This window comes from Molossus molossus, unplaced genomic scaffold, assembly GCF_014108415.1.
Source record: "Molossus molossus isolate mMolMol1 unplaced genomic scaffold, mMolMol1.p scaffold_m16_p_20, whole genome shotgun sequence".
Taxonomy (NCBI): Eukaryota; Metazoa; Chordata; class Mammalia; order Chiroptera; family Molossidae; genus Molossus; species Molossus molossus.
This window is the reverse complement of record NW_023425356.1, coordinates 3971178-3993841: the sequence shown is the minus strand read 5'-3', so window position 1 is coordinate 3993841 and position 22664 is coordinate 3971178. Positions and strand designations below refer to the sequence as shown.

Sequence of the window (22664 nt, the reverse complement as noted above, 5' to 3'; positions counted from 1 at the left end):
AAGGTAAGACACCTCCCTGCGGAGAGCTCTGATTTACTGGTTTTCAGAATATCAAAAAAGTTACTGTTTTGGAACTAAGTGGAATTTCTGGGTTATTTGTTGAGATAGCAACCTAAGCCAGCTGGCAATGTAACCCACAATGCCAAGTTGTGGCTCAGACTTCTTGTTTAAGAATTCACAGCAATACATTTTGCTCAGGGAATGTCAACGGCTATTTTCTCTTTAAAAATAGAAGAACATATCTGTAACATCAAAAAAAAAATCTAAAAATCAATAAATAAAGGATAAGCCATAAAATACAAAATAGGATCATAGCCATTTCAAAAGACTCTAAAACAATATGTATTTTTAAGTGATGCATCTTGACTCACTAAAAGCCAGATTCTTGATTAGCAGTACCTACACTTAAATAAAACGTAAGCAGCGAAGAAAAATACTACGCAGAAAAGTACTAGCTATTCCCTTTTACTGAAAATATTCCTATGCAACTTTTTGTTGTTGAAGAAAGCATAATTTTGAAAAAAATGCACAAGACCTTTGCACGTTGGGCTGTGACGGAGCCGCCGCAGAGGGGCTGGGGTCCTAGTCTACCACAAAGCGGCCAGCGGCGTCCTGACGCAGCGGCGTTGCTTCGACGAGGGGTTCACACCACGACTGCACAGCTAGATAGCACTGGAGTTTACATGGTAGATGCACTAGACTGATCAGCACCACCCACGCGGAGCAGGAGGTGCGGATTCTGCAGAATGGGTATATAAAACTGCATGGCCTCTGCCGTGGGGAACCGGTTCTGGGCCCCCACAGCTAATTAGAAAGAAAAGTCCCTAAAGTTGGCACATTCAGGAAGTAAAGTAGTATACACTGAAGGCAGCCCCTGTCCTTTAGGCTGCCCTCTGCAAACCTGTTGAGTTTGGAGATAGGTCTTAAGAATCCTCACGTGATCACATTAGTCAGGTTCTTGCATTGTGCTTTTCCCGCCCCTCGATGTGAAATCTACAAGCTTGAGGGCAGCCCTTCTCAAGAGTCACCGAGTCCGGGGCTGACAGTGGATGACCTAGATTGGTGCGAAGTTCCCCAATCTTCTGGAACAGAACACAAGTAGACTCAAACAGTGGTCTTTGGGTGGGGGTCACCCAAACGATTGAATGCCATTCACTCAATCCTTATAAGCCCGTGTGGGAGAGGTTCCCTTGTAGAAGATGTTCCTAGTGTTTTCGGGGCTGTTGCTTCTTTCAGGGATTAAGATGATGTTGCCTTTTCTCCGGAGAGTGGAGTCGCGGGAAGAGGAGACGGACAGCGTCTCTGAGCCGATCTCGCTGCCTTCCACCGGGGTGACGCGGATGGTGGTGATCCCGTGGTGGTGGTGCTCACTGCTGTCGATATTGCTCCTCTTGCGGTCTCCAGAACCAAAACTGTCTTTCAGGGACTCACAGCTCTCTGAGTCCCTGTTGAGGTCGTTGAGCTCATAGGTTTGGCGGAGGCTGCCCTTCTCAGGGGCTTTCCACTTCCAGGAACCGCTGCCCTCGCCCTCCGTGGACGGGATCTGTATGATGGGCCTGCTGTTCTCCGGGTGGGCCTCCACCCTGACGATCCCAGTGGGCTCGTGGTCCGTCAGGGTCTTGTAGCGGATGGAGCCCGTGCAGGAGACCGTGCTGCCGTCTGTGTTCTTGGGGCTGCTTTGCAGGACGCCCTGCTGCTTGGACATGGCGATGACTTGCATGATCCGGGGCTGGCTGTTGCTTCTGTTGCAGGCCACGGTCTTCTCCGCGGCTTTCAGCCACTTGGCCCGAGCAGAGCTGCTCTTGGGGGAGGTGCTTATGTTTTCCTGGGTCTCCTCTGGGATGTGCACCAACTGTGAGGACCCAGGGCGGGACTGAATGGACACCCGAGGTCCCCCAGGCATGCTGTTGTTACACACAGGGACAGTGCCAGGCTGGATCTTGAGGTATTGATTGCCAGGACCGTGGTGGTCTCCATTCACCCCCACCCTGGATGGCTCAGAGCTTGACCTCATTTCTATGGATCTGGGTGGTGACTGTCCGGGCTCAGTCTCTATCACCTGCAGGGACAGCTTTCGACTTTCATTCTTGTTCTTCCACTGGGTGAGGAGCTGCTTGGAGCGGGCGGAATCCATGGAGGCGTGGATGCTGGCGTTTCTTCTGACGGGGTCTTCCACGGACGGAGTGTTGGCCCTTGGCAGCGTGTTGCTGAAGGTCACCATGTTCTCCTTCCCCATGGGGCTCCGTGGGGTGATGATTTCCACGTCAGCGTTTGCCCTTTTGAGGTTCGTCAGGGAGCTGGCGTCGCGGTGGTTCCGGGCGAGGATGCCTTCCGTGTGAGCTATCCCATCGCTGCCGCCACCACTTTTAGCAGCTAAAACTCGGCTGGCGTCCGGATTGAGGTCTGCCAGAGATCTGAGGGCCTCTCTGTGCTGGAACAGACTCTCCTCGCTGGGCAGAAAGTTGCCCACAGCATACAGGCCCTAGTGCAGAAGAGAAACCGTAAGTGCTGTGCACTGGACACAGATATCGTCTAAGTGTAGGATACACGGATGAGGGAATGAGTGGAGGAAGTGGGCAGTGTCGGCTTCCTCATGCTGTAGACTCTTCCCTTGAAGGAAGATCGGGTTGGAAAATAGAGTTCTGTTTTCATATTAGTTGGATCAACAGGGTCCAGGTGCCACATCATGGTATTGAGCAGGTTATCTAATCTCTCACTAAACCTTCACTTTCACTAACATTCACTCTCTTCATTTGTAAAATTATACTCATCCCTGGCTTGTGTGTGTGTGTGTGTGTGTGTGTGTAAGGACAAAATGCAACATTTCTTCTAAAGTCACAGTTTCCGGCCCATGGTAGGAGTTTGATTACTTATTTTACTGAAAATCGAATACGCGTTTTGGGTTAGAATGGAGATGTAGCCAGAGGTTTCCTCATGAATACAAACTATATTTCCAGTAAATCATTACAGTACAGCATATTCTATGCGGGTTTTCCATTTTACACTGTGGCTTACAAAATAAGGATAGTAAATCACCTACCAGGTACAGAGCTATCCCTCCTCCTATTAAAAAGCCACAGTACACGTCCACGGGATGGTTCTTGTACTGCGTTATCCGTGTCAGCCCACAGATGATGCCACAGATGATGAATGTGAAGACCAAGAGGGGTTTCAGGAGCTTGGAGGAATCCGTTAGCGTGGAATTGAAGTACATCTTAAAAATGAAAGCGATTATGTGAGAAAGGTCATTTTACTATTAAATTATCATCAAATAAAAAGTTCAACTCCAAAGTCTGACCAGGGCTGGGAACCTTGTTTGTGCCCAGGGCCATTTGGATATTTATAACATCATTTGTGGCCCATACAAAGTTATCAGCTTAAACATTAGCCTGCTCTGTGTGGTCAGCTACTTGGTGAGGCTGTGATGTTGGCTGGTATTGGTTTCCAGGGCCTTGGCACGCCCCGGGCCAGACGGTCCCCACCCCGCCCCGACTCACTCAGCACAGAGGCTGTTCCCCCTCCCCCGCCCGCTCTCTCTGCATCCTCCACCCGAGAGGAAGGGAATGCGTGACAGCTCAGCAAATAGATAACATCATTTAATTACGTGGACGTCTGGCAAATATGGAAGAGTACAATCAGTCACATCACTGCTTAGTCTCCATGTTATTTGTCATCATTTCAATTCATTTTCCTCGCATAAGATCTAATGAACTATTGTATTAATCAGCTCCGCTGACAATTCGTTGCACAGTGTTTATCAGATTGACACGACTCGGGCCCCAGAACTGCGTCAGGCTGGGGTGGCACCCGCGGACCTCACCCAGTCTTCGGTTTGGAATTCACATCACTCCCGCGGCTCCCAGTCCCCTCTCCTGAAGTGCACCACCGATTAGAGGGATGCCAGGCTGCCAAGGTAAACGGCTGTAGAAAGGTATTTTACTACACCAGTTTACAGCAGCACCTGACTTCTACCTTCGACACCTGGCAGGGAGGGACCCCGAAGCGGACTGTCTGCTGTTGCGGGCTTCGGGGCGGGGGCGGGAGAGGGGCTCACCCTGACTTCTCCAGGACACAGAGCGGGGACACAGACCGGTACTCACCGACACGTACACCGCGGCAAAGGCAGCGAGGGTCGCGTGCTGAGAAGGGAAGGACTTCCTGCAAAAGGAACACAGTCAGACGACGCCTGCTCTCCGCACTCACCGCCGCCCAGACCCCGGTGGCCAAGGCGTTCGCCTTACACGCCACACGGCAGTGGGCAGTGACCTTCATTCCTTGTCGTTTCCTGGGGAGATCTGAGTGTGACAGAAGCACCGCTCACCCCCGTCGCTTAGAAAGCGGGGTGCCCGCCCCAGAAGAGGCTGGCCTCGTGGGGACCCCAGGACTGCCGCCACAGCGCCCCGTGGTGGTTGAATGAGAAAGATCGGAAGACAGGACAACTGTTCTTTGGTATCCGAACTATGTCAGTTTAAAGTAAAAATTCATAAAACCTAGGATTTTAAAGCTTTTAATTTTTGTGCTCCTAAAAATAGGATTCCACTTACATAAAATGTTAAGACAAGATTATTTTTTCACAGCAATGGATCTAAATGTGATTTCTACACTCTATAAAGCATGAGAAAAATCTAATTTTAACAAAATGTTTCTCTGTGTGTTTCATTTTAAGTATTTTCTCAAGAATCACAGAGCTTATTTAGTTAAATAATTTAAGAAGCCCGGAGACAGAGGCACAAGATAGTGAGAGAGACCCTGGAAAAGACACAAAAGAAGAACATAGATTTCTTTTGATGGATAAAAAGATTGGAAAAAATAGCCCTGGCCAGTTTGGCTCAGTGGTTAGAGCGTCAGCCCGCGGACCAGAGAGACCCGGGTTTGGTTCCCACTAAAGGCAGGTACCTTGGTTGCAGTTTGTCCCCGGCCCCGGTTGGGGTCGTGTGGGTGGCAGCCACTCGGTGTGTCCCTTTCATGTCAACGTTTCTCTCTCTCTCTTTCCCCTTCTCTCCTTCCTGCTCTATCTGAAGATACATGCAAAAATGTCCTTGGGTGAGGATTAAAAATAATAAATAAATAAAAAGGATTACCATTCAATACAGACAGGAGCCTGTAAAAGGATGGAGAAGCACAGAGGACACAGGTCATAAATAACTGACTGGACCAGGAGATCTTGACTGTGTGTGATCACACAGTGTCAGGCTCTGATTCTCGTCAAGTGCACACAGTAACTTGTTTTTGACTCTGAAGTCGATCTTTGGGAAGTTCTTGAATGACAAATACAATTCTTACAATTATCATTTATTCATCTTTTTATAATTTATTTCTCTTCAACTTCTAAAACACCTTCTGCCATATAAATTTATTTTTTACTTTAGTGATTGAAAACAATTTAATGCATTGGTAATTTCTTGAGGTTTTCTGTCTCCTGTTTTCTGCAATGCAAGGTTAGAAGCTATCCAGGTCTTCTGGTTTATTTGTAGAAGACACATGCAGTCCCAGATGTGGTCCCTTTAAAGCTCTCCTGAAAGGCAAATTCACGTGATTGTTTATAAAACATACCATGGAGATGTACACATTATTGATATTCAGTCTTCCACTTAAGTCAGCACAGAATATGCACTGACTATGAGCCACGGCTGACTAATATCCTAAAATAAACCAACTGAGTACATGGTGGGTCACAAAACACGAGTAAGGTTTGGTGATGGGAAGATTAATGGCAAAATGAGGCTGAAATTTGGAGAGAGAGGAAGATTTGGAATGAGCCATCAGTGGTTTCTATGGTATAATTATTAAGAGATCACTGAATTGAATAGAAAAACAAAACCCAAAATCATTATGACCGAAGCCCGCCTGCCTGGGTGATCCCTGAGCTGTCGATGAGCCGATGAGTGCTGCAAACAGAGATCAGTTGCACTTAAGTTTCAGCTTCTAACCTGCCGCTGTTGATGACTGTGAGGTCAGACCCTGAGCAGATATCCTCGACGATGTAGGAGTTTTCTTTGCAGGACACATTCAGAGAGGTGTAGTTTGGCTTGCACACCGTCAGAAAGTAGGGTGCCTGGTACCCCGTGGACAGCTGTATGATGTCAGTGATGAGTGCCGTGGAGCACAGTCCAAACACGTGGACGCCTGTGAGGAAGAGGGAACACGCGGTTACCAGGCGGGTGCGGGGCTGGTGCTGGTCGCCGTGCTCCTGTCTGTTACACAACCTTCAAATCTGTTGTGACCATTTTCTCTGCGTCTATTTCAAGAAGATAATAGAGAAAACTCCTAAATTTCTAAACAGATACTTAAGGCCAATAGAACGGCAATGAGTATCTTCAAAGTAGTCATTGGAAGTATTTTTATCATTTTGGTTAAATAAGGCCAATTTTCAGTATTATTAACCATAGGTCACTTGCCAGACACCTGAAATGAGTTAAGTTGACCAACTGGATTAAATATGGGGAATGAAGCAGAATTAAAAATCATTTGAAATTGCCTCGCACGTTTGAGCTTCCCGGCTCTGTGCCCAGCGGTCCCTAACTCTAGTCACAGCAGCCACCCGGCAGAGTCGGTCCCTGCTCCCTACCGCCGTCAGCACACCAGGGATGCTGACGAAAGCAGAGTAGGGAGCAGGGGGCCCAGCCATGGAGACAGTAACTATATCCCGGCCATGGGGCTGTGGGCGTCTCCCTGCGTGTCTGGAGTTCAGAGATGATGTTCTGGTATCTCCAGGTCCAAATTCTGTCTTCTGTCTCCTAGAGCTTGTCTCAAACCACAGACTCACAGACCCCGCTGCACACGCACACTCCACCCCCACTCCTGCTGTGGGTTCCTCCTTCCTTGTCCCTGGGAGAGGCTCTGCTCACACGTCCACGGCACGCACACGCCTGCTTCCTCCTCGTGTTGAGGCCTCGAGGTCCTGTGACCGGCCAGCCCGGCTTCTCCCTCACCGGTGTGAGAGGCACCGGGTGGTTCAGCAGTGGACTCCTCCAGACAGGATCGCCGTCTGCACGGTCCCCTGCATTGTCTGCATTTTCCTTCTCTGTGTTTGTCCCCTGACACCCACTCTACCAGTTCCTTCTGCAGCTCACCTGGGCTTTGTTCTGCATTCAGTTCCTAGCAGTGTGCAAGGCTTTAGAGAGGACTAAGGCCCCCCCCCCACCCCAACCCCCGTGGCCAGTGAGGACCTCCAGAAGCAAGGAGGGTGGGCTTGCAGGCTGCGGGCTCTGCTCCTTTCGTCCCCTTAGGGAGAATTTCCTCCGTGATCGGCTCTCCGCCCTGGAGTCCTACGTCCTCGCCTCAGTCATGACCCTGCCAAGGGGCCTGCTCTCGTCTGCCCACTGTGCTGCACTCGTGAGCAGAGTCTAGGCCGTGATTCGGACCAGACTGTCCTCTGGTGCGGAGACGGTTGTACGTCATCTACCCGGCACTGAATGAAACTACCTCTGCCTTGGAGAGAGAGGTACAGGTAACAGGACTTCCTACTGAGTTGTTTGGAATGACTGTGAGGCACGCATGTTGGCGTGAGGCATGTGGCTAGACTGCTCAACTCGCTTTTTCTCAAAAAGTGAGATCAAATAAAAGTCCTGCAACTCATTAAAAGAACATTAAGATGTTTCCATGTCAAGCCAAAGAGACAGAAGTTTAGATACTGCTTTGAGTCAGATGCTGGTTAGCCAGGCCTGTGGCCTCTTCCGTAGGTCTCAGAACACACAGGAGGCAGACTTCTAGGCGTGACCAAGGAGACAGTCACCATGCAGTACTGTACAGTGACACCTGCTGTGCCTTGGCTTCTGAATGGAGACACTCCAGGACAACGAGCATGGACTCACTGATGTCACCAAAGTCATTTCTCAAGTGTTAACGGTTCATACTAGCCTGCTGACATTTATTCTCCACTTTAAAAAATGAACGCAGCCCTGGCCGGTTTGGCTCAGTGGTTAGAGCGTTGGCCTGTGGTCCAGAGAGACCTGGGATCGGTTCCTACTAAGAGCATGTACCTCGGTTGCAGTTTGTCTCTGGCCCTGGTTGGGTTGTGCGGGTGGCAGCCACTCGATGTGTTCGTTTCACATCGATGTTTCTCTCTCTCTCTCCCTCCCACTCTATCGGAACAAAATATCAAAAAATGTCCTTGGGTGAGGATAAAAATAAAAAAAAAAAAAAAAAAAAAATGAACGCAGATCCAGTAAAACCATTTAAAAGTACATGTATGCTTCTGCCAGATCGAAGACAAAGATACACTAAAACATACAGTGTCTTAGCTCTCAAAACAAGGACTGTAAGTGTAAACACATTTCAGATACAAAGCCCAAATTTGGGTGTATCAACAAGTTCGGGTTTTTTTGCATAACGTAAAACTCATCATGTACCAAAAATCACACATCTAAATTATAGCTTTAAAGACTTAACATTTGTAATTAAACATAACATCTCTATTTGAAAAACAAAACAAAACATTTCCTTTCTCTGTGGTTCCCATACCCACCGACGAATCTGACGGCTCTCCTGAGGAAGGAGTTGAAGTTGCAGCCCCCGGCGTTGATGTTGGGCTCCAGGCCCACCCCGCTCCTCCGTTTGGACAGGCAACAGTAGAGGATTCCTTCCCCCACCATGATCTGCAAAGACAAGAGGTTCAGCACGGACTCCTGGTTTCAGCTGAGTTATACGTTATCTCTTAGCACATCATCGGCTCAGCAAGGTAAAGATGTATTTTCTTAGAGTGTTAGAGATGTGATCAGTTTTTCCTGGGCGGTCAGGCCGCTGGGAGGAGCACTGTTCGAATCTGCCCAGTTTTCAATACTAGCTTATCATTTACTGTAGGAAGAAGTTTAAATGATAGGCTCACACAGCGGGGATGCCCCGACTTCCTGCTTCGATGTTCACTCTACCGCACTTCTGTGGTACTACGGTACTGTGTACCATTATACAGAATTTAATTTGTATAAAAATAATTTTCTTCATGAAACTCGACCAGTAACCATACACGTGTGAAAATCATGTGGCATGCATGATAGACTTTTAAGATCAATTGTAGAGAAATAATTTAAAGGGTTTTTTTTTTTCCAGATCATTGAACATTGAAAATGTTCTTTATACATCTTGAAAAATATCACCCTACATTATCTCTTTAAAGTAGGCATGGACACACAAAGGTTCTGTATTCTGCCTGAGGCACCACACACAGAGAATAATATAATGGTTGTCTCAGATTGATCATTGCAAGAAAATTAACCACTCGTCCCTGAAAGGCATTGTTGTTTGGCTAGGAGAGATGGAGCCCGTCTTCACTTCTTCAATAGCAATCTGTGAGTAATTTTGTTTCTTTCTCTTTAATTATATCTGAAATGAGATGTACTTCTCATCATTAGATTACATAAACCAGCGGTTCTCCGCGACCCCTTTGGGGGTCAAACGACCCTTTCACAGGGGCCGCCTATGACATAACAGTAGCAAAATTACAGTTATGAAGTAGCAACAAAAATAATTGTATGGTTGGGGGTCACAGCAGGAGGAGCTGGATTAGAGGGGTGTGGCGTTAGGGGGTCACAGCAGGAGGAGCTGGATCAGAGGCGTCAGGAAGGTTGGGAACCACGCACTTATTGCTGCTGTGCCATTAGGGAAATGTGTCTTCTCACACAACAGCCATCCTCTCAGACGACCTTGAGATTCCAGGCGTTTTCCCTTAGTTGCTTAGTATGCTGCAAACGCATACGGTACTCAGACTCTTTGGCTTGATTCTAAACAGAGGGTTTTTGGTCAGTATTTTGACATCACCAACTGTCCCTCTCTCTAAGGAGCACATCAGTCTCCTCACACTTCGACTCATTTAACCTTGGTCTCTGTCATTGCATGAATGTTCAAAAAGATCTAATTTGGCTTAAAGATAGAATTCCCGTGGTGGGGAGGTGTTTACTGACGGATTTCTAAATCGCCGCTCTTTTCCGCGTGGGCGGTGGCGCGTCCCGTGTGGGGTGGGCTCAGGCTCCGCCTGGACAGCCAGACTCTCCGCTGCTGCAGTCATTTGCAAAAAGAAACCGTTCCTGACAACTGTCCTTCCCCAATACCCTGTCTATGCTGTACAGAAGCCTGAGAGGAAACAGCACAACTTGTTTCGTGTCCCATGTCACGGGCAGGTTTTCGGAAGAGCTTCCGAAGTGGCTTTGCGTCAGGGCAGGGAAGGTGGGGGCGGTTTCTTAGCACACGGGCACTGCCCTCGAGCGGCCACCACGGGGAGGGCTCACAACCCGGAAAGTCTTTCTTGTGAATACACCGAAACAAAACAGCAAAAAAGTGTTATAGTCATCACAGTGTGGTCAGTGTGGAAACTGCCCGGACGTCTTCTGGGAGCCCTGGTGATTTCAGTATTGCACTTGTGGTCGGTGTGGACTCCTGACCCCAAGTCACCTTCTAGAACTATGCTTAAATGTTGATAGAGCCCTGGCCGGTTTGGCTCAGCGGTTAGAGCGCCCGCCTGCGGTCCGGAGAGACCCGGGTTCGGTTCCCGCTAAGGGCATGTACCTTGGTTGCAGTTTGTCCCCGGCCCTTGTTGGTCGAGCGGGTGGCAGCCACTCGATGTGTCCCTTTCACATCGATGTTTCTCACTCTCTCTCTTCCTCTCTCTCCCTCCCACTCTGTCTGTACAAAAAATGGAAAAATGTCCTCGGGTGAGGATAAAAAAAAAAAAAAAAAAAAAAAATGTTGATAGAGTTCTCCTGTAAAATTAGATACACTGTCCTTGACGACCGTGTGACACAGCTTGCTTCCGGGAGAAGAGCTGCACACTCCTGCCCAGCGTGCAGCCTTCGCGGTTTGTAAGCCCGTCTGCGCCGTGGCCCCGGGAGGTCACCTCGGAGGACTGCCCCAGCGCTGCTCTCGCTCCAAAGTGAGCGAGCGTCCGGTATGAACGAGAGTTTCCATTTCGAGGGCATCGTGGAGAAATAAGAATGTGCCTTTCACAGGCATGAACGGAATTGTTAGTTTCTCATATCTCGAAGACAAGTTATTCTGAAAACATCCCTCAAAGCACAGAGAAAAATCTGAGAAGCAAAACGAAGTGATTTCTATGTGAAGACCGTCAATCGGTTCACCTTCCTTTTGCTGGTAGACAGGTCCCTTAAAGCGGCTGCTGCTGGGAGGTCTCGTTTTGCTCCGCACACCTGCGCGGGGAAGGCCACCTCCGGAGGCAGGGCTCCCCTGGCCTCCCCTGGCCTCCCCTGCCCCCCGCGGCTGTTCGGGAGAGGCCGGCGCCGCGTAAGGATACGACGCAAGGGGCGTCCGCGGGGGTCAAGGATGCGCCGGTGGCCTTCACTTCCAGGAAGAGTTGGGAGGGGTTAGAGCGGCCGTGTCCACCCTTTTTCACCTCACGGCGCACACCCTGATGGCTAAGATTCCACGGCACACCAAAACATGTATATTTTTGCCGATCTGAAAAAAAGGTATAATTTTGATTCATTCACCCCGGGCAGCTGTTGTGTGGGCTGTGGTCGCTTTTTCACTTGACAGTCTCAGGGAAAAGGTCAGTGCCCGACTGGTAGTCAGGTGTGCATGTGTGAAGAAGGCCTGCGGCTCACCGGTTGAACATCGCTGGGTCAGAGCAGGGGTGACGTAGTAAGATTGGCGAGGATTGTGGTTCTGGACATGGTGACCGCAAACGCCGCAGGACCAAGGCTAAGAAAGCGTATGTTTGGGGGAAGGCCTTCACGAAGGTACGTATGATATATGGTTGGAGTGAAAAACTGTGTTTGATGTCAGCTAAGTCAGACTTTTGTTTTACTGGTAGTTGCTGACCCAAAGCTTGTGGCTCGTGCGGAAGAAAAGGGTCACGGAGTCCTGGGGTGCTGGGGCTGGAAGCAGGTGGGGAAGTCAGGGGCCCCGAGGGTGAGAGCACCTGGTTCTCCTCTCCTCCCCTGGGAGGCAGTGAGCGCGTGGGGGCCCCGTGCAGACCCGGGAGAGGACGGGCTGCCCCGGGTCAAGGTTGCGGAAGTGAGTTCTGGCAGGCTTGTTCTTTCATTGCCCAGGGCTGAGAGAGCAAGCTTTGACCCAGAACCCCCAGAAAGAACACTTGAATTGCATAGTACGAATTTATTACAGGAAGTGAAGGAGTTGGAGAAGCAGAAACACAGGGACGAGGCCAAGGTCACTGTGTCTAGGACACGTAGACATCAGCAATAGGATGGATGTGAGAAATCGACTCGCTTTCCTGGCCGCGAGATGACGTCCACCGAGGGGGACAGACTTGGAGACACATAACAACAAATGACTTAAACGATTAATATCAACATGGTCTTTTCAGCAGACTCATGGACATTTGTACAGCATTTTATTTATTCTGTTTCAAACAAACCAATCAATAAATTGTCCATTGTACCCCGACTAGGAGAAATGCTTTCTAGTATGATCGAGTTAAAGCACATACTCATTTTGCTTTTGTAAAGGGACTGGGCGATAGGAATTTTTTTTATGTCTTCAAAGAAATGGCAGGAAAAGAATGTTCTGAGCAGTACAGCACTTTAAATATGTTCTATTAATCTGAGTCTCGGCTACTTCCCACATGTCAATAATAGTTCCAACCACCCCAGAGTTACTGGAACTCAAACAACTCATTGATTTTCAAAGTATTTTGAGATCTTTTAAGTATGATAAAGCTCTTTGGAAAATGAAGTTCTAATTTTATCTTCAGAGAGCATAGGGTGTGATTTATTTGTAGTATAAATAGCGTGTGATGATTATTTAATGTAGGGGACATTTAAAAACAAAACAAATCCACAGCCAACACAAGCAAAGACTTTCGAAGGTCTATGCTCAGACTCCGAAAACTGCTGATGTGCTAAACCAGAAGAGGCCCGTCCATTCAGGCACGTTGTCCAAACACGGCTCAAATAAAACACAGCGTTTTATTTAATAACCACCTCCTCTGACACCCACGAGCATTAGTAAAGCAAAGTACGAGTCCCTCCTGTCAGAGAGATGTATTATTGACCTTGAAACATGTTTACTGTCCTTTAGGATTCTGGGAGCACAAGAGATGGTGGGAAGGGTTGGTCTGTCTTATTTATTAATGAATTTATCAAAAGTGTGTTATTCACACTAAACTAAACTAAAAATAACTGTCTTTAACTCAGTTCCAGTAGGGGAGGGCATTTCTTTATGTTAATTATTTTAAAATGCTAGTGCCTGTTCTGAATCCATAGTGTTCTCTCCCTGTGTGTGATGTGAGTTATACCCTCTTTATAGTTGTTGACACAAAGAGCTCAGAATCAATAAAAAGTGCTAATCTAGTAAAAAAGGAAACACTAAGATCTAGCAACATGCACTTTTGAGAAGAAAATTTGTTGGCTACATAATTCGTTTTCCCCACACTTCAGATACTCCATAAACATGTGAAAAATGCATTACTGAGTAGGTGGACCAGATAGGTCATATTAGCCACTCAAGAGTTATGCAGTCACGCCCTGACCGGTTTGGCTCAGCGGTTAGAGTGTCGACCTGAGGTCCTGAGAGACCTGGGTTCGGTTTCCGCTAAGGGCGTGTACCTCGGTTGCAGTTTGTCCCCGGCCCTGGTCGGTTGTGCGGGTGGCAGCCACTCGATGTGTTCCTTTCACATCGATGTTTCTCTCTCTTTCTCTCTGTTCCTCTGTTCCTCTCTCTCCCTCCCACTCTACCTGAACAAAAAAAAATGGAAAAATGTCCTCGGGTGAGGATAAAAAAAAAAAAAGAGTTATGCAGTCACAAACGTTTTTTTCAGACTGATTTATAAAAGTAAACCGTAGAGAACCATCATTTTCGCAATCAGATCATGGTAATGCCGATACTCTTAAGCTGTGAAGTATTCCCACGTGATGCTGTCAAAGTATCTCACAGACATGATCTTTCTGGGCCAAAATTTAGACTGCACTCTCTGTTTGCTCTCAACCCCTTTGCTACACACATGTGGCCCTTCTTAGTTTTCTGGGACTGACACACCGTTTGGGGGCAATTCTTACCGTGATTGCAGGTCCGGCAAAAGCCAAGCTGAGCAGCATGAGGAACGGAATTGCCTCTTGGGTCGGTTCGATGTAGGGCATGCTAAGACTCCGGTCATAGCAGCTGAATCCGGAGTGCACAGGTTTGAAGACATCCGTGAGTTCAAGGAAGTACAGGCTGACCACGGACGATGCCAATATAGGCAACTGGGGATGGAGGACACAGAAGATGGATTTATTCTTCTGTGCGGTCATACAGACGCCACACATCTTGAAGTGGGAAGCAAGTGTGTTTCCCCTCTCTCACCATTTCTTGCCCGTGTGAGTTAAAGGCGTTCATAAGAACTATCGCTTCTGCCTTCAAAGCATGTCTCCGAGTCATCCACCTCGGTCAGCAGTTTGCTGTGAGCCGAGCTCTCACTCACCTTTGCTCTCGGACCACCTCCTACTGGTCTTCCACCTTCAGTCTTAGAAGAATGTGCAGAAGCTACAGCAGATAGGAAGGCAATTCTCCTCCTTTATGTCAGTTCACATAAATGAGTCTCTAATTACTGGCAGGAAAAACACCTCAACATTGTGTCCAAATGAGCATTTCTGTCCTTGGCTCCCACATTCCCAAATCCACTTGGCCAGGAGGAAATTACTCCATCCTGCAGTTACTGGGAAGTACATTTCTCAGCTAATTAATACTAGGAGAAACCATAGGAAGCTGGGATGCTCATGATGAGACATTTCACAGTTTAAATACATTCTTTTTCTTGTGGTCATCCTGGGAGAAAAGGACAACTTGGATGTTAGGCAAGTTCTAGGACCCCCCGAGTTTCAGTTTATGGAGTTAGTATCTATTCCTCAGCTGTATTTCAGGATCAAGTGAGATGATGTGTGTGAGCAAATCACATTTAACTGTAACGGAAAATTCAAAGTTATTTTGTTACCAATGTTGTAAATTATACTCTAACCCTTCCAGTGTTCCTTCTTTCCTTTCCTATCCACCAGAGACTTCATGTCAAGGGAAGTAACTGGGAAATCACAGATGGGCAATTAGGTCATGAGGAAGAAAAACATCACTTCCAAGTCTCTGCTCTTTAGCTGTACCCACTTTCCAAAGAGCCTAACAATTGGGAAAAGTAGGAGATTCATTCAAAACAACTGTAACGTGTTGTTCACGGCCACCTGGTGTCACGAAACAGGTGTCCTGGGTATCTAGGTAAAATCACACAGCTGGCCCAATTGGTTCCCATGTCGAATTAGAGCGACCTGCATTTCGAGTGTTGTAATCCAGGGGGAAGCTTTCTAATATAAGGAATTCTAGAAATAGTCATAATTAGGAACAGCACTGGTCTGACATTAACTGTGTGCCCTAAGGTGACTCATTAACCTTTTCAAGCCATTAGTTGCTCATTTGTGATGGAAGAAAGATTCAAACCAGATGTTCTTGGAGTACATGATTTTATTAGACTTCATTCTGGAATGAGACATTTCCTCATCTTTTAAAGACAGTTTGCTTGAGAAATAGCCTGTGCTGTATACATTCACAGAGAGGAAACCTGTTGTAATATTTGTACACATTCCTAACATAAACAGGAACGAATGTGCCTCAAATGCTTTTGATTTAGCAAGCCAGCCTGGACCACCCGGATGTCTAAGCAGTCCCGTGTCTCGCTCCCAGACCGGGTCCTCACTGCCGGTTCCACATGCACCCCCACGTTCATCATCTCAGCTTTTCCTCCCAGTCCCGCTGGCCTGGCCCCTCTGCGTCGGTCACCTCTCTGGTGACCTGTCCTTCTCACAGACCTGTGGAGCCCACTCGGCACTTAGTGACAGTCCCGGCTCTTCTCCCTCCTCCACCACAGCTCCTCGGCCCCCACAGGAGCCCACGGCCGCCTTGGCGCTCCCCCAGAGGAAGCAGTTGCTGGGGGGACAGTCCCTCTGCCCTCGACACATCCACGGCAGAATTCAGCCAGTCACCCCAAGGAGGGACGGCAGTCACAAAGCCAAGTTCAGTAGCAGGGTGCAGAGGAGAATAACTGCTCCACAACGCAGAGCCCACCAGACACGTTCCAAGCCATCCCTTCAGTCCACCAGCTCCCACGCGTGGCCACGACGGGCTCCCGCCCACTTGGTGGCAGAGGCCCACCTCATCCGCACAGATGTGTTCTGGTGATGGGGAGAGAGGCGGGCCTGCACTCAGACTCTGGCTCCTTCCCTTCATTGCTGTTCACCTCTCTCTGAGTCACACTTTGATGATTAAAAGAAGAAGGATAATGACGCCTCCTTGGCACTGCCTCCACACAGCACTAACCCTGCTTCTGGGCAGTTCTCAGAATGAAAGACAGCAGACGCAGGCCTGCCACAGAAAGGGGGCTTGAAACGGACTCTTCTCTTTTTATTGCTATTGTCATCATGACCATTGATCTCTGTTTAAGGTTGGTAGAAGCCGGTGTCTTTTCCTGGCGGAGAAAAGCAGGGCAGAGATCACTGGGAGGGACCCGGCCGTGGGCACACGGTGGCACACGGTGGCACACGGCGGTACCGAGGATGGCATCCTGTGCCCCAAAGGCAGGGCTGATGTTCAATATTTCACCTTGGTATTTGTGGAAATGTCCTAATTTGGTCTCTCTAAAACTTAGGAATCTGTTCTGTTCTCTAATCCCTTTTTCTTTTTTATCAAAGAACGCTGGGCATCGAGACCCTGAAGGAGGAGGACATATCCCTCAGCTCGGCCCTGTGGCACTTGGAGCACACTCTCTCCGCGCCATCTAGAGAAGGGAAAGTCTAGCTGCTCTTTGGTGTGTGCAATGCAGAAGTCTCGGGATTGTGTGCTTCCCACTGCTGCTAAATCTTATGTAAGAGGAAATAAGCTAGCTCTCTTCCCCACAAGAAGTTCAAATGAGTTCTTATACTTTGCACATAGCACATGCGCTGGAACAGATATTTTGTGAATTGATGTGTTTGCTAGTTAGGGATCCATGGACACTTTCCCCTGGAAGAAAGCAACTGTGTGAAGGTTTTTCAGGACACACAAGTCAAGACCCGGTGTCCAAACTGGACTCCCCAGGGTGTCTCTGCACCCACAAAGGCTTTCTGAGCTTCTGCGGGTCATTTGGCAACAGAGAAGCAGTGGTTTCCACTCCTGGACACACCACGTAGTCACTGACCCCAGAGCAACACATCTGTGGTCAAGTACAACATTCAAGTTAGTGAAAACGTCCCATATAATTTCAACTCTGTTGTGTTTAAAACGTTCTGAATCTGTAATGCCTCAGATACTGTTATCTTATGCTTACTGAAGAGAGAGATGATATTCTTGCTCCCTCCAAGTCTGTGCGTGCCTATATGTGGAGGGGTGTGTGTGTGTGTGTGTGTGTGTGTGTAAAACAAACATTTAAACTATCTGTATCTACAGCCTACAGGTCAAACTTCTACATCCATAAAGTAAACATTAGTAATACAAATGCATGTCATAAACATAAAGCACAATGCTTAAATGAAAAGAATCTCATTCCCATTTATTTATTAAGAACTTATCTCTTTTTGGCTTCCGAGGGAATTTACCACGTGATTACATCATGCGCTGTATTGGTGTGAACTCCCTCTGACCCGGAGGAGTCATGAGAACGGCAGTGGGAGTCTGAGTGCCGCTGACACCGCGCCCAAGGGACGCACGGAGGCGCACAGACACGCAGCCGATCACAGCACTGAGGCCAGTGTGAGACGCCCTTCCTGCCTCCAGGTGTGCGGCCAGCTGCGGCTGCCGCCGTCAGTGACACACTGTCATGTGGAGAGCACGCTGCCACTCCGAGGGCAGAGACACCTGCTTTGCTGTCTAGCCTGGGAGGCCCTGAATGCGCCCACCCCGCGGGCTCCTCTCGCCTGGGGCCTGAACAAGGCAATGGTGCCAAGCTTGCTCGCATCATGCTGTTTTCCCATCGCCGTGCGACGGCGGTGTGCTTCATCACTGTCGACCACAGTCACCGGTCACTGGGGGCATAGCCCGCAGGTGGAAGGGAAGTTTGTGCTGTCCCTTACCTTCAGGTTTGCTTAACGTCAAATATGGTGGTGACCTGGGACAAGATCACTTTTTTTAGTTTTTAAATTTTACTGATTTTGAGAGAGAGGAAGGGAAGAGAGAGATTGATCAGTTCTCCCTGACCGGGGATTGAATCCCAAACCTAGGTACGTATCCTACCAGGAATCAAACCTTCTACCTTTTGGTGCACAGGATGACGCTCTACCAACTGAGCCACACTGGCCAGGGCAAGATCACTTGATTTCAGTGGCTGAACAAGGATGTAATTAGACAGACCCTGACACTCTACACCTGGGCCGTCAGTGTCCCTGCTCTGTCCCAGCACCTGGCATGGGGACTGTTGAGGGGACACTGTCTGCTCAGGAGCGAGTCCGTGGGGAGTTCACACTGTCCACCGGCTCTGGCTGACAGGTGCCCCGGGAGGAGGAACTCGGCTGGGAAAGGGGCCTGTGTCAGGCCAACCACGTCAGCTCGTCATCTGGCCTCACTCAGGCGACAGCTTCCTAGTTTTCCAGCTTCCTAGTTTTACCAGCGGGAAACCACAGGAAGTAACTCTGCCTCTTCTGAGAATCTCTGAAGACTGAACAAGATGGCACGTGTAAAGCAGTGAGCTACGTTCTTCTCGCATACTGACTGCTTCGGGAATGGCTGCCACTGCCCTGGCCGGTTTGGCTCAGCGGTTAGAGCATCGGCCCGCGGTCCAGAGAGACCCGGGTTCGGTTCCCACTAAGGGCACGTACCTCGGTTGCAGTTTGTCCCCGGCCCTGGTTGGGTCGTGAGGGTGGCAATCGCTCGATGTGTCCCTTTCACATCGATGTTTCTCTCTCTCTTCCTCTCTCCCCCTCCCACTCTATCTGAACAAAAAATGGAAAAATGTCCTTGGGTGAGAAGAAAAAAAAAGAAGAAAACAGAAAGAAGTGGCTGCCACTGTGACCAGACAGACCAGGTTTAGCTCTCCTGTTTACCCCCATGCTCCATCCACATAGGTCAGCTTCAGAAAGCTCTGGAACCCACGCCACTCCTGGAGCCTGGGGAGGAGGAGACTTCTTCTGAGCAGAGGGGACCCGTGCTGCTGGGTGAGGACATGATCCCCGGAGACCAGCCCAGACCCGTGCACTGAGGGCAGGGCCTGCGCTGTCTCGGGCCCACCATGAGGCCTTCCACGCTTTGACCTCGTTGTCCGAGATATGGGTGTCAGAATTTCTTTTATATATGTATGTTCATAGTATAGCATGTGATTTCTATCACATATGCAGAAATTGAGGATGAGAGAAGAGACTTGGCCAGAAGTATGCAAGTCGTGTGTGGCGCAGGTGGTGTGTGAGCCGGGTCACCTGCCTGCGGGCCCAGGCTATTCCTGGGGACCACCCTGCTGTTCTCCCGCCACAGTTTGGTTGTCGGATCCCGGCACCTCTGGTCTGGGTGACGGTTGCTCCTCCATCTCCTGGTTCAAGTGTCTCACATCGCATCCTGTCAGAGACAGCGATCCAAACTGTCTACGATGTCTCTGACTTGACACTCAAACATGGCTTTCTCCTCAAATCTAGTCCCTTTGCCCATTTTGTTACTTAAACCATCGTCTGAAGTAACAGAGAAGGCGAGTCCACTGGACTGGTATAGGAGGGGAGACTCGCTCATGTCCCACTTCCCATTTCAGTGCCTGAGGTCTTGGGAAACTGTGCTGTGGGCAAAGTGTCTCTGCTTCCTAGCCTCCTACTGACATGTCAGCCCGCGCTGTACCGCTCACGCCCCGAGATGCCCCTCACTCTCACGCCTGCAACACGAGTCACTCCAGAGGAGCTTGGTGATGCATCCTGCCACCCCTCCAACAGTCGGGGTGCTGATGTCTCCCCCATTTTCTAGAGGATCTTTAGTAGTTCATCATGCATTTCAATTCCAGGGAGACTATTTGCAAAGCAGTTCCGTGGCTGTGACCCCCCCCCCCCAAGACAAAGTGTCATAAATGCTCATTCAAACGCCATGAATTGTCTTCAAGTAACTGTGCTAGAGCAACCCTGCTGCGGGATTCCTAGCGGGTAACGGACTGGGTCAGACCGAACGCAAGATTCTGGGCTATTTCCACCCAGGGAAGAAGTGACATCAGTGACACGTTTGTTCCTAGAGCTGCACTTCGAATGCACTGAGGCATTTTGACTTGTAACATTCTAGATGAAGGAACCTGCGCGCTTGTCCAAGGCCCCTCCGAGGTGTACGCACTGATCTTAAAGGCACAGCCTTCCTTCTCTGGGTTGCACCCTCTCTCGGGAAAGCGTTTTCCTTGAAGCACGTGGCGGTGGTGCATATTCAGCCGCATCCAGCTCAGTGCTCTGTCCTGGAGCTGGACCCACACAAGGAACTGATTTCTCCTAGACAGAGGGAATCCACCCAGACGCAATGGAAGCCCTTGAGTGCCAAACAGTGGGTTAGCAATGTGACGAAGGGCCGACAGGGCTTAACTTGGGAGCAGGAGCTCATCTTTCCAGCCTTTTAGCTTTCACCATGGACTCCTCTGCTGTCCACGTGTTTCTTTAGAAAATTCTTTATTATCTTTTGGCAAAGTGACCTAAACCATGGCCTCAAAATCCCTTATGAAAAGAGGAAGACAATGAGTCTCTTAACTACTTTAAATAAACAGGAAAACTTATTTTCCTCTATGGGTCATGGATGAAGGAGTCAGCCATCATTTCTCTGAGACTTATGCAAATCACATTCATCTTTCTGAAAAGTAAAAGCATTTAAAACAATGTGTGACCTTAAGAGAAGCTTGCAAATATACTGTAATCCATGGAGACAATCTGACAGTGTCCCTCTCCCAGGTGTCAGGGCAGGGACTACCCACCACAGATAAGCCTCACGATCAACAAATCCAGGATCTCCCATCTGTACTTGCAAGTGCTAAGCCTCCATATTTAGCTGAAAAGACGGCCAAGGAAGAATATTTATAATCCAGCAACAGTCTTCTCATTCTCGATGCAATGCTGGCTCTGATTACACACAACAGTTTCATGCCCCAAGCCATCTGATTTCATCAAACCTATTCGTGCATTTCTTTCCTACCTATGATTTCATAAACCTCTTGCTGGAAAATGTCTCCCACGGCGCACAGAAGCTCTGCACCTGTCAGCCTGGATAACCCTCCCATGCTGGTCCTCCCGAAGTGCAGCATTCTGGGGAGTCAGAGAGCATTCCCAATACACCTGCAGGTTAACTGCTTCTCTGTGATACTGCTCTGCACAGGATAAGTGCAATGTACAAATCACGCAAGATCAGATGATGTCACTTATTTTCTACATCCATATATACCCATATGGATACATGTACATATGTGTGTGTGCATATACACTTTCTTTGCTAACCATGGAAAAGGGCCAATAGATTGCTGCCCAGAGATGCAGACCCTATTTTAGAAGCAGACATAAGCACCACAGTAATTATGATAGGAGGGTTTTATGCTTTTTTTTTTTTTTTTTACAATAAAGCAATAAATAATCCTAGTACTTTATATACATCCCCAGCCCTCAAACAACTAAGGCATGGCCGTGTGCATTTGAATTCTTACTAAAAGCTCACAGAATTCTGGATACATACTCGCAGACTGAAGATACAAACCCCAAATATCGGCATCATGGCCCCCGTGGCCCGCAGGACAAGAGGGCCCGGGAACTAGCCCTACACTCACACAGGTATCTCTTCCCAGGCCACCCAGCAGCGACAGCGCTCGTGGGAGTCACCCGGGCTGGCAGGCAGTCCCAGGCACCCTCGGGTGAACTCCCCCCAAAGACTGGGGAGGGGGAGGGTCGGGCACGGGGGCCGCGGCGCGCACCCTGGCACCCGGTCCAGCACCCGAATCCCCGAGCTGCCCGGAGGATCTGCATTATGCCAAGGCCCGGGCCAACCTACCTCGACAAAATAGAAGCAGGGCAGGAGGGTTACGCTGTCCTTGATCACTTTGCCCTTTGGCCTCTCCTTCGCCGACATCCCGCCGCTAGCCCGGGTCTGCGTCCTCCGGGGCGAGGTGTGCGCAGAGCAGGCGAGGCAGCCGCCGCCTCCAGCCGCCAGCGCCCGGGCGCGCTGATGTCACGTTCCCGCGGGCGCCGCGCAGCGCCCCCGCCTGTCCCCGCCCCTCGGTGCGCAGCCCCGGGTCCTCTCCCTCCAGGCTCCGGTCCCGCGCCCCGATTTTCCCCGCGGAGACCTCCAGTTCCTCCTCCAAACTGTTGCTGCAATGGCTTCCCCTCCCTGCCGCCCTCCCTCCCTCGCCACCGCCCCTGCCAGGCTGTCGGAACTTGACGTCAAGAATCGGAAAAGGGGGACGCAGCCCTGGATTCTGCAGCACTGCGTCGGGAGAGCCGAGGCGCCCCGGGAGCCTCCTGGGGCACTGTGGACCCAACGCTGACTCCAGGCTTCCCAACTGCCGAAGCTTGGCCCCTGCGCCCCCGCCAGCCACGGGTGTGCCGACCAGCCTGTTCCCGACCCCTCCCTGAAAAGTGGGCCGTGCTAGGAGCTTAGTGAGAGCTGGCTGCTTGCCCAGAGTGACCCCCTCCCAGGCGGCTCTGCCGGGGGACTCCCCACAGCACGGGAGGGTCCCTGCAGAGCGGAGGCAGGTGTGCGGGCATCTTCAGGGAGCCCAGCCTCGTCCTCCGGCCCCAGGACACCACCAGTGTTACAGCCGAAGGAAAGGAAGCCCCTTCAGA

General features: G+C 49.6%; 1 protein-coding gene across 2 annotated transcripts; it reads right to left on the bottom strand.

The window, feature by feature from the left end:
• Positions 1-297: 297 nt before the first annotated feature.
• PLPPR4 (phospholipid phosphatase related 4) lies at positions 298-21974 on the bottom strand. 2 transcript variants are annotated; one of them, XM_036272877.1, is made up of 7 exons: positions 21874-21974; positions 13965-14150; positions 8468-8597; positions 5931-6126; positions 4101-4158; positions 3041-3214; positions 298-2482 (listed from the first exon to the last, which is right to left on the bottom strand). In XM_036272877.1, the coding sequence occupies exons 1-7, from the start codon at positions 21949-21951 to the stop codon at positions 1157-1159; spliced, it is 2148 nt and encodes a 715-aa protein (XP_036128770.1). In that variant the 5' UTR covers positions 21952-21974; the 3' UTR covers positions 298-1156. The 2 variants fall into 2 exon arrangements, with proteins under 2 accessions (XP_036128770.1, XP_036128771.1); XM_036272878.1 differs by lacking the exon at positions 3041-3214.
• Positions 21975-22664: the final 690 nt, after the last annotated feature.